The sequence below is a fragment of the Rana temporaria genome, chromosome 2, assembly GCF_905171775.1.
Source record: "Rana temporaria chromosome 2, aRanTem1.1, whole genome shotgun sequence".
Taxonomy (NCBI): domain Eukaryota; kingdom Metazoa; phylum Chordata; class Amphibia; order Anura; family Ranidae; genus Rana; species Rana temporaria.
Genome location: NC_053490.1, coordinates 505,272,397 through 505,284,591, shown reverse-complemented (window position 1 = coordinate 505,284,591; position 12,195 = coordinate 505,272,397). Strand labels below are relative to the sequence as shown.

The window sequence follows — 12,195 nt, the reverse complement described above, 5'->3', positions numbered from 1 at the left end:
TAATATTTATAGGTGAAGTGGATCCAGGAAATATCCGATTCCCTACTTTATAACTGGATGGTCTTTTTTTCAACCAGACTATGAAACAATGTAAAGATACAGCAGATGTTTCCCCCACTGGATGCCATATCAGGTTCATATTTACTACTGCAAGCACCCTAGAAGATTCAAATCCCATGGTGCTCTGCCCTGCAAATGTTGATGGGTTCTCATGGTAGAGAACTTGGACTTGTCTTCACAGTTGGCCCAGCACTGTGATATAGACAGCTTTCATGGCCAGTACTGTGTGGATAGTTGTCAACCAAGAAAGCAATAACTGTATTCAAGAGCATGCCATTTTAATGGTTCCCATGGTGCTCAACAGGATCAGCAAGCATATGGACACCGCAAAGTGTCTGCTATGGCATTCGAATTGGTAATTCGGCATCTTCTATCCAACTTCATGTACACTTGTACCTTCTTGTCCAAAGGGCTCCTCCCAGGAAATAGGTTACATTTTTTCCCCCTTTTATTCCAGGTCTGTTGTGTCCCACAGAGAATGAGAACTTGTATCCACCAGCCACTCGGGCTAATTGTTTGTGAAAGGCAGTCCATAGAAGATTTGATTGTCTTTCCTTCCATATCGCTTAATGCCTCCCGCAGTGCTTTTGTGTTCTGCCAGCACAGGGAGCCTTCTTGGCTGGCAGAAAACAATGGTTATGGCTAGCAGCTGAACCAACCAAATTTTGATCCATGTATGGCCAGCTAAAGTCAATGTCAGCTTCCCACTTCTCTTAGGGCTGAACAGGGCCAATTAGCTGCATACACTGCATTCTAGCAGCATGAATCAGCGGATTCTTGCTGTTAGAATGACAGGTGCGTGTGAACAGTGGCTCAGCCTGTATAATGTATAGACAGTGGCCATCACCGTTTACCTGCAGTCATGCACCAAGCAGTTACCTGCGGATAGGGACGGATGTCCGAATCTAAAAACGCAGCCAGAGGTGTCTAGGCTCCGACATCCATCGCCAACTGCAGTTCATGATTGCTCTGTAGCTTTAGATCAGTGGTTCTCAACCTGGGGGTCGGGACCCTCTTGGGGGTCGAATGACGATTTGCCAGGGGTCCCCAAATCCTGGGCTGTTCCTGAATCCCGCATCACTACCCCAGCCTTTTCGTGGTCAACCAGCAGGGCTGTCCCTGGAGCCTGTGGCTGCCCAGCTGGGCTGTTTCTAAAGCCCCCGGCTGCCCACTCAGCCGCTTCACAGCCGACCATTCAGTTCACAGCATAGGTGGGGGGGGCAGAGACTAGAGGTCAGCTAACTGGTGAGGAATGTGAAGTGGAAGGGGTTGGAAGAGACCCTATCTCCTGATTTCGGCATAGGTGTCACTGCTACAAGACACCACAAAGTCAGAGACACAGTGCGTAACACTACCTGGGATTATAATTGCCATTAAAAGTCCCCACTACAGTTCTCAGATGGGCAGCTGACCTTGATCAAGAGCACCTAAGTTGACTGATCAGAACTTCCCCAGCACTGCCACTCATCCCACGCCCCACCAGCACTGCCACTCATCCCAACTCCCCCAACCAAGGAGTAAGATGAGGAATAAATAGAGAATACATGGAAGGGGGGTGAACAAAGAAAAAGGGAGAGAAAGAATAAGAGAAAGAACAAGAAAGATGGCTGGGGAAAACAATTCGGATAGAGAGAGAGAAAATGGAAAGAAAGGAGAACAAAGAGAAAGAGTGGTACATCCTAAAATGTACCATAAGGGATTATAATACTGTACGAGTGGAAGGGACTCGGGAGCGCTAAATATCAGGGGGTTAGGGGTGCAAATTACTTGTCTTTCCTTGGGTGCTGATAACCCCCGCTACAATTGTTTTTTACTGTTAGGGGTCCCCACAACTTGGGAAATTTTATCAAGGGGTCACTGCATTAGAAAGGTTGAGAACCACTGCTTTAGATGAACAGTGACACCCACAGCTTATATGCGGCTGTCACTTTTCACATGCACCTGTCATTTCATTCCAGGTGCAAGATTCTTGCAGTTGGCATCTGTTAAATGCAGCTAAAATGCCGTGTGAAGAAGACCTTATAAAACAATAAATAAGTGACCATATACAAGTAAAACACACACATTGAGGGTCGTCTTTTATAAGAAGGATTTAATTATCTATACATGTAGTTGATTGTAAAGGCTGTATTACAGTTGTTAAAGCTGTAGTTTATTTTATATATTTATATATTTTACATTCATGAAAATACTGAGGTGCGGATGGACAGGGAGCTTTAACAGACAAACAGTGCACAGACAGTTGGGGAGCCATTTTGTAACATTAAACAAGAGTGGAGGGTGGCCGGCAGAGAACAAAGAAAAGGTTACAGCCATGACTACAAAGGCCGAGTCTGGGATGTATCCTATTTTCCTTCATCTCATCACCTCAGACTAAAAGCATTAAAAGCAAAGGCTAGTGTACCAAGACAGATAAATGAGGGTTACAGCACATTACAACATTTTAAGCTTCTAAAAATGACAAGTTCCACAGTCTAGTTAAAATAATAACGATAAAAAAATATGTAAACATTGCAATTAATTCCAGGTTAAAATAGTGTATACATTCTTTGTCCTGATGAGGACAATGAACAGCAAATAAAACCCCTTCACTGACCGAGGGGGGAGTGCGCCTCTTACTGACCACAGAAAACGTGACTTGGCCTTTTATGTTAGTACTTACGTTACTTTTGTCAGCATACCCTTTGGAAACGTAAATAGAATATATACATATTTATGACAGTACAAAAACATGGATGGATGTCTGTGTATATGTGCAAAAAAGAAGGGCATAAATGGAGCAAATGTTCACTCACTAAAATATTAAAGGGGTTCTCCAGGACTGTAAAAACCTCAAAATAGCTCTGTGTCCTGTTCACTGCACTACAGGTGAAATGTGGTAAAGTGTGACTCAATCATTCAGACACAATTTTTATTTTACAAATCTATTAAAGTATGTATTCTTAAGTCAAAAAAGTACCTTCTATTGCTTAGCCTCTCCTTTTTTAATACTGTGATCTGACTTCTAATTAGAGGGTGGCTATGTTTGTTCTCCATGGTCCCACTCTATGTAGGAACATAGCCACCCCCTCTTGCTTGCCCCTGAGGTTGACTACGGGATTTGTAGTGTGTACACAGCAGTGCATAGGACCGCAACTAACGTTCACTGCTCATTCCAAACAAACAGAAGTGATGGTGGAAAGTAGAGAATTGGGAGCTCTCAGAAGGTTACAAAGGAAGAAAAATAAACAACTTCATGAAAAATGACTGGACAGTGAAAAGAGAAGCAGCACACCGATGAGCTCATCTCTCCATCGCTCTGTTTTCTTCTACCAGCAAGCTTTTTAAACTGTAGCACACAACCGATTGACCCCTTGTGCTACTTCTCCCCCCCCCCCCTCTCTAAATTGTGTTGTACAGGGGCTGATCCCATATCAAACTCAGGAATTTACCTTTAAAAAAAAGGCATTTAAGTCTGTCTAAATGAATACAGAGCCCCTCTGTATTTTCTGTATGTGCCTGGAGTTCAGTTTTAAGGTACTGATAGATTTAAGGCAGTGGTTTCAAAATAGCACACACACACACACAATTGTTGTGGAATGACAATAGCATTAACAGATAATACTGTACTGGCCTAATTTCACACTATGCATGACCACACTTTTTAGCCAACATTTGGAGAAATATGTATTAATGGACTCTTTATCATAAGAAATGTGATCTGGAAGTAGCTTGATAAGACTGCTTCCCACTTCAGTGGTATTTGGATGAATTGGACGGTCATCACTTTACAATCATGGGCAAAAATATTGGCACCCAGGCATTACTGTCAGATAATGCACCTCTTCGCCCTAAAAAATGTTGCATTACAAATATTTAGGCACTCTCAGGTTTATTTATTTTGTTTGTATTGGTATGACACAAAAAAGTGGAGTAACAAAAAGCCAAATCTGTCACATTCCACGCAAACTCCAAGACTGGACAAAATTATTGGCACCTTCTAAAAATGTTAATAAATAATTGTATTCCAAGTTTGTGATGCTCCTTTATACTTTGTAATTAAACTCGGCTGTATCAATTAACAGATGCTGACAATATAGAAATCACACCGACAACCAGTAAGGCCCCTTTCAGATGTGCGGACCGTATGTCTGCTTTTTCATCCATCCGTTTGCAGATGAAAAAGGGACATACATTGGTCCCTATGTGATTGCGGGTGCAGCGGATAAACATCCGCTGACACCTGTAATCACCCGCCTCCGCAAACATCCGTTTTGCAGACGGAAGAAAACCCAATTTTTTCTTCTGTCTGCGGATCGGATGAACACGGACACACGGTCCGTGTTCATCTGATCCCCCATAGGGGAGAGCGGAGAAAAGACAGGGCGGTCCCTGCACAGTGTGCGACGACCGCCCTGTCATCCGACGGCTCAGCGGGGACTTACGGAGCGATCCCCGCTGAGCTTATGGACACACGGAGGCAGATCATTACTGATCCGCCCCAAGTGAAAGGCCCCTTAAAGTAGTGAAAAATGTACTCAACTATATGTCCATCTCCAGAGATCCTAATGTTCCTGTGTCTACTGTGTGCAACATTGCTAAGTTTACAACCCATGGCACTGTAGATAATCTCCCTGGACTAGGACAATAGAGAAAAACTGTTAAAAAGTTTGCAACAAAGGATTGTTCGAATGGTGTATAAAGAACCTCAATCAACTTCCAGATACATTCAAGTTGACCTTCGGGGGCACAGGAGTACAATGTGGGCTTGCACGATTAGTCGCCATCTGAATGAAAAGGGACGCTATGGTAGGAGACCCAGGAGGACCCCACTGCTGACACAAACATAAAAAAGCCACAGTGGCGTTTGCAAAAACGTACCTGAGGAAGCCAAAATCCTTTTGGGAGAACGTGTTGTGAAGAGACAAAGAAAAATTGCAGCTTTCTTGTAAAGCCCATCATTCTACCGCTTTCAAAAAAAGAAATGAGGCCTTTAAAGAAAAGAATACAGTCAAACATGTAGGTTCACTGATGTTTTGGGCTTGCTTTGCTGCTTCAGGCACTGGATGTTTTCACTGTGTGCTTGACATTATGAAATCTGATTACTACCAAAAAATTCTGGGGTGCAATATAGGGCTCAGTTTCAGAAAGTTGCATCTGCGCCTCCGAGGTCATGAGTCTTACAGCAGACAAAACACACGTCAAAAAGTACCCAAAAATGGTTTAAGACAAAGCGCTGGAGAGTACTGAACTGGCCAGCAATGAGTTCAAATCTAAATCCCATAGTGCACCTGTGAAGAGATCTCAAAACAGCAGTTGGGAAAAGGGAACCCTTCCAATCTGAGAGACCTGGAGCAGTTGGCGAAAGAAGAGTGGTCTAAAATCCCAGTAGAGAGGAGTAAGAAACTCATTGATGGTTATAGAAAGCAATTGATTTCAGTTATTTTTTCCAAGGGGTGCACTACCAAACACTAAAATTGAGAGTGCCAATGATTTTGGCAAGTACATTTTTGGAGTTTTGCTTAAAATGTGTGAGATTTGGCTTTTTTTGTTTCTCCGCTTTGTGTCGTACTAATACAAACAATAAAAATAAAAACACAAGAACGCCTAAACATTATGTAATTGCAATCATTTTCTGGGCAAAGTGGTGCATTATCTGACAGAAATGCAGGGTGCCAATAGTATTGGCCATGGCTGTACGTCCAAGTACCTCTGCGAAGCAAAAGGGATCATTAACTGGAGAGGGCTGCTTATGTTTTTAAACCGATTGGCTAAACAGTTGTAAAAAAGGCATTACATTTTCTCAAGTATCCTGGAAAATCCTATTAACAGAATGACACTTTCATTACAATTCATATCTTCGTTACCTCCATGATACCTGTATTACATAACCCAAAAGGCCATTTCCAAACCTCTCTTTCAGAGCTAAAACACCTAGAGAAGTTTGGACTGCTCATTTTCTTTCATGGATTTTAGACATACTGGTCACCAAGAAAAGATGGTGGTTTTCCAACTCCAACAACCTCTACATTCCTTGGTGAGCAGTCCATCACAAGATCCCAGGTCCACCCAAGACCTCAGAATAGACATAATATGCTTGGTCTTATGCTGTACAATGTGACGGCATGACCCAAGACATGTCCTGCATATATTTCAAAGGAACAGTTTGCCACATTGCGTTAGATATGTTACATTTGTAGTAGAGGATGCGGGTGGAGTGGCGATCTCTGGTATCCAAAATGAGCTTATCCAGGCCCAAAACACAGAATAGAACTTTAGGGTGAATTTATCCTTGAAGTCATGTATTACCATAACTTGCATACCCCTGGAGGATAACCAAGATTAAAAAAAAAAAAAAAAAAAAGAAGAGCGCCCCTTTAAACCAGATAAAAAAAAAATAAAAATACATTGCACGTAAAAAAGATACATTTTAGCTTTTTGTCCATATACAAAAATGTGCTAATTCTGTATAATTGACAGTCTAATGTAAACCAGCTGTATATGTCTTCTAGAGTGATGTATTCTTTTTAAATGACACGGAATTTAATTATTTAGACATATAAAAGTAATACCAGAAACATGAATAAAACAAAATTAATTAAAATAAAATATTTATGGGTACAATTCAATAGTACATGCAGCATTCCTTGATAGTGGGTCTTTTTGCTCTGTGAATAAAATGAAAACCAATTTTTTTTTTTCAATTTGAATAACTTTATACTTCAGAGGGTTACCTGTTCAGATCTAGAGGGTCAAACTGAACAGCACCTTTGTGAATCTGCGATTTGTAACTGTTTTTTTAAGTGACGGAGAAAGCCACAAAAGGACCCACTATCCTCTGTACTCTTTGAGCATCAATTAAATTATTTTATTTTTATTTTTGCTTCAGGATCAGCGGATACAACAATATGGTCACATGCATCTAAATGGAAAAATGAGGTAAAATTTCTGTGCAGCGGGGTCTTCTAGTCAGAAGGCAGTGGATGATCATGCTGGTAGTCACATGATCAAGGCTGCATCTCCCATCATCCCTCTGGGCAGTGATATGGGGATAGTGGGTCTCTTTGAGGACTTTCAAGCCTGAGAAGGGGGATGGACAACATATGATTCCTAGAAAAAGGAGGAAAACAACACATAAGCAAAACCAAAATGAAAAAGGGAAAAAAAATAAAACCCACCACACACTACAACAATGACTCTACGTGATGCAAAAGAAAAGTAAAGGAAATGAAAACCAGCATGCTACACACAGGGAGTGACATGGAACTACCAGGAAAACCCATTTAGAGGAAACCCCTTTAATAGGGTCAGTCTAAAATTATTACTAGCGTATAATATGGACTGGGACTGGTTGGTTACCCTACACTGGTCAAGAGCACCAACTCCACCCACCCACCCACCCAGGATGGCTAGTAAGATCTTACTTCGGAGCCCTCAAGAACGCTACAAAGTCAGGGTTGACTCACGTCACACTCCATTACCATTTCTAGTTGAACTGACCCTTTAATGTGTACAGTTAATCAATGGATAGTAAGTAAGTAATCCTTCAATATATATCTACAATAATTCTGCACTTATTATAAAATTAAGCATGCAAGAACTGCACTTAAAAGCACAGCTCTATAATTGTATAGATATTAGCCAATATAATTATGTTTGCAAACAATATTTATTCGCTAGCCTGGAGTGTGACTATGAAAAAATAATAAAAAAAGTTGTCAAGCGTCGACTGTCATGGTCAAAAAGGTAGCTGTACTAACCACCATGTTGGTGAAAAGCATTTTTATTTACGCACTATATATAAAAGCACATCTCATGTCTACTGATCCACCAGAGCATTCAGCCAAGTCAGTTGTCTATTTTACTGGTGAGCCTCACTATATTATGCCGCGTACACACGGTCGTTTTATGTGATGAAAAAAAATGACGTTTTTAAAAACGTCAATTTAATTGACCGTGTGTGGGGGAAAACGTTGTTTTATGTCTTCTAAAAAACGACCAAAAAAAATTGAAGCATGCTTCAATTTTATGTGTCGTTTTTCAAAACGTCAACTTTTACTTCACAGAAATTGACCGTGTGTAGCAAAAACGTCGTTTAAAACAACGTTTTTTCATCCGCGCATGCCCAGAAGCTACTTATGAAGCGAGCTTCAATGGAAAAACGTGGTGGAACGTAACCTCGCTTTGCTAGAACATTGTGAGAAAAACGATGGTGTGTAGGCAACTTCGTCTTTGAAAATTGAAGTTTCAAAAACGTTGTTTTTTACTTCACAGAAAATGTCGTTTCTTTTCATCACATAAAGTTATGGTGTGTATGCGGCATTAGATCTTTCAGTAAAGTGCGATATACAGCGCCTTGAAAAAGTATTCATACTTTTCACATTTTGTCATGTTACAACCAAAAACATAAATGTATTTTATTAGGATTTTATGAGATAGACCAATACAAAGTGGCACATAATTGTGAAGTGGAAGAAAAATAAATGGCTTTACAAATACATTTCTGAGAAGTGTGGGGTGCATTTGTATTTAGCCCCCCTTTACTCGGATACCCCCAACTAAAATCTAGCGGAACCAATTGCCTACAGAAGTCACTTATTTAATAAATAGAGTCCCCCTGTGTGTAATTTAATCTCAGTACAAATACAGCTGTTCTGTGAAGCTCTCAGAGGTTTATTTAATGCTGTATCATGGCCTAGGCCAGCACTTTGCAGGGGGGCAGCATGAAGAGTCCCCGCCGGCTGGCGCTACACTTTTAGTGTAGCGCCAGTCTTATGAGGTGGATTGGGCCGCAAAGACAAACCAGTCTGGCACCCCCATAAAGCGGCCGCACTGCTGCCAGTATGATAGGGATGGTGTAGACCCAAGTGACACCAACATGATCACCTTAACCTGGCAGGTAGGTAGTAGGACTCTCCTGCAATCCTTTGCTTGTGTCAGTTGTAATTAAGGAATCTTAATTTTATTTCTGTGGATTTCTGAAAAATAAACGGATGGATTTATTTGTTCCTGCCCCCAATCCTTCCTTTGCTCACTGCCTGGACCACATACCTTCATCACTGTGCTATATGTTTTCTGCTGCACCACTGGCATGGTTATATCCTCTTAGTCCTCCATAAATTTATCAGAAATTTGTGCTTGAAGTAAAACTATAGGCAACACTTTTTTTGCCACTTTGGATAGAGTAATGAACCGTTATAGCCCCTGTATTTTGCCATCCGTTGATTTCCCTTTATTTCTTGCCCCATAGCCAAACAGGAAGTGGGAGGAAATCTCTGCAGATTAAGGGAATCCCCCCAAAGCCCTCATAACTAGTGTCCCCACTGGAAATTTTCAGGACAGGTCTTAAACAGGAAGGGGTGGATCATATTTATATTGGGGGTGCACGAGTTCAGTCAGGCCTAGGGCAGCACAAAACCTAAATACACCACTGGGTTTATTAGAGAACCTTAGTGAACAAACAGCATTGTGAAGGCCAAGGAACACACCAGACAGGTCAGGGATAAAGTTGTGGAGAAGTTTAAAGCAGGGTTCGGTTATAAAAAAATAAAAAAAAATATCCCAAGCTTTGAACATCTCACAGAGCACTGTTCAATCCATAATCCAAAAATGGAAAGAGTATGGCACAACTGCAAACCTACCAAGACATGTCCGTCCACCTAAACTGACAGGTCGGGCAAGGAGAGCATTAATCAGAGAAGCAGTCAAGAGGCCTATGGAAACTCTGAAGGAGCCACAGAGATCCACAGATCAGGTGGGAGAATCTGTCCACAGGACAACTATTAATCATACACTCCACAAATCTGGCCTTTATGGAAGAGTGACAAGAAGAAAGCCATTGTTGAAAGAAAGACATAAGAAGTCCCGTTTGCAGTTTGCGAGAAGCCATGTGGGGTACACAGCAAATATGTGGAAGAAGGTGTTCCGGTCAAATTGAACGTTTTGGCCTAAAAGCAAAACGCTATGTGTGGCGGAAAACTAACACTACACATCACTCTGAACACACCATTCCCACCGTGAAACATGGTGGTGGCAGCATCATGTTGTGGGGATGCTTTTCTTCAGCAGTGACAGGGAAGCTGGTCAGAGTTGATGGGAAGATTGATGGAGCCAAATCCAGGGCAATCTTAGAAGAAAGTCTGCAAAAGACTTGAGACTGGGGCGGAGGGTCACCTTCCAGCAGGACAACGACCCTAAACATACAGCCAGAGCTATAATGGAATGGTTTAAATCAAATCATATTCATGTGTTAGAATGGCCCAACCAAAGTCCAGATCTAAATCCAATTGAGAATCTGTGGCAAGACTTGAAAATTGCTGATCACAGACATTCTCCATCCATTCGGTCAGAATTTCACACTCTAGACGTGCAAAGCTGGTAGAGACATCCCCAAAAAGACTTACAGCTGTAATTGCAGTGAAAGGAGGTTCTACAAAATCCTTGCAACACTTTTCAGATATTTATTTGTAAAACATTTTGAAAACCATGTCTGTTTCCTTCCACTTCCCAATTATGTGCCACTTTGTGTTGGTCTATCACATAAAACACATTTATGTTTTTGGTTGTAACATGATAAAATGTAGAAATTTTCAAAGGGGTATGAATACTTTTTCAAGGCACCGTATATTTAAATTGTTATTCTACTTTTATTTTTCTATTTAAAGGGATGAATACTGCTCAGCTATATGATCCATCAACAATTCATTCTAACAGAATGCTCTATAAATGTTTGTTCTGTTCTCTACTACATCTTCTTGTGGTGTGCTAAGGACCAAAATCCAAACCATTATTATACGTTTTCATTACACTAAAAAAGCTTGACGTTAAATGGTGCCAAATAGTTGTACACATACATTAAAAACATTTTTTTTTATTAAAGTTGACAAAAAATCATTAAAAAACAGTAATTTTTGTGCCATCAGATTACACATTTAATTCAATAAAGTCTCTTCATTGGCAGTTTACACCCATATTGGGTGTTGGCAACCCTGGCTTCTTCAGGAGAGACGTTACCATCAAGGTGTACAGCCACACAACATACACCTCACCCAAAATGGGGGAGAGAAGTAACCATATGGAAATACCGTATTTATCGGTGTATAAATGCTCCCCAATTTTAAGAGGGAAGTTCAAGGAATTTTTTTTTTCATAGCCCCTCCCTGCACATTACACAGCCCCCATCCAGTATACAGCCCCCTCCCCCTGTACAGTACACAGCCCCCCATCCAGTATACAGCCCCCCAGTCTCCTGGTATAGCACTGCAGTCATTCTCTACAGTTTAGAAGAAAAATCACTGCCAGCCCCTTCCACACTGCTCCTCCTGCGTCACTCCTATTGTAAAGCCTGACACCCTCCCCCCCCAATGGGGGCTCCCGGGGCGGACCGCCCAATCCACGTCCCCCGTTGGTAAAACATAGTATTGGCGTATAACACACAGGCACTGTTTGTCCTCTGTTTTCAGGGGGAAAAAGTGAGTGTTATACGCAGATACATACGGTAGATATCTACTGTATATTTCTCTCTATACTGGGACCACATACATACACCAATGGCAACCCCAGGTGGTATTTAGTGGACCGTAGGAGGAGCACATAGGACCAAAAGACCCAAATGTACACATGAGGGCACCAATTTAGCTGCATGTTACCCACCAAGTCAGTAAATATTGTATACAAGAAGGGTTACACCAGACTAAAAAGTGTATTGGCGTCCTCATTGCTCCCTCTATAAGGACACCAATACACTTTAATCTGGTATAACGTTCTTGTACAATAGTTACTGGTATCATTGGTAACATGCAAATAAATTTGCACAGTAATGTGTACATTTAGAGAAACTTCTGTTTTGGTCCTTTGTGCTCCTCCTATGGTCCACTAAATACCAACTGGGGTTGCCATTGATGGATGCACATGGTCACAGGTTAGAGACAGATATACATATATATTTCCATATGGTTACTTCTCTCCACCATTTTGGGTGAGGGGTATGTTGTGTGACTGTACACCTTGACAGTTACATCGCTGCTGAAGAAGCCAAGGTTGGCGAAACATGTTGAGAAGACGGCTGTAACTGCCAATGATGAGACTTTATTAGATTAAATGTGTAATATGATACAAAAATGGCCATTTTTTTTTAAATGATTTTATGTCAACTTT

The 12,195-nt window shown here is 41.3% G+C and overlaps 1 protein-coding gene across 3 annotated transcripts in view; it reads right to left on the bottom strand.

Annotated features, from left to right (window-relative positions):
* Window positions 1–12,195, bottom strand: part of ITSN1 (intersectin 1) — a 266,243-nt gene that overhangs the window by 59,900 nt on the left and 194,148 nt on the right. For 2 of the 3 annotated variants that reach the window (XM_040338913.1, XM_040338912.1), the window contains one exon: window positions 6,634–7,149. The exons of the other annotated variant lie outside the window; for it this stretch is intronic. In XM_040338913.1, the coding sequence (XP_040194847.1) occupies window positions 7,148–7,149 (2 nt within the window). In that variant the 3' untranslated portion in view covers window positions 6,634–7,147. Of the gene's footprint in view, window positions 1–6,633; window positions 7,150–12,195 lie in introns of those variants that run through there. 3 annotated transcript variants of the gene reach the window in all.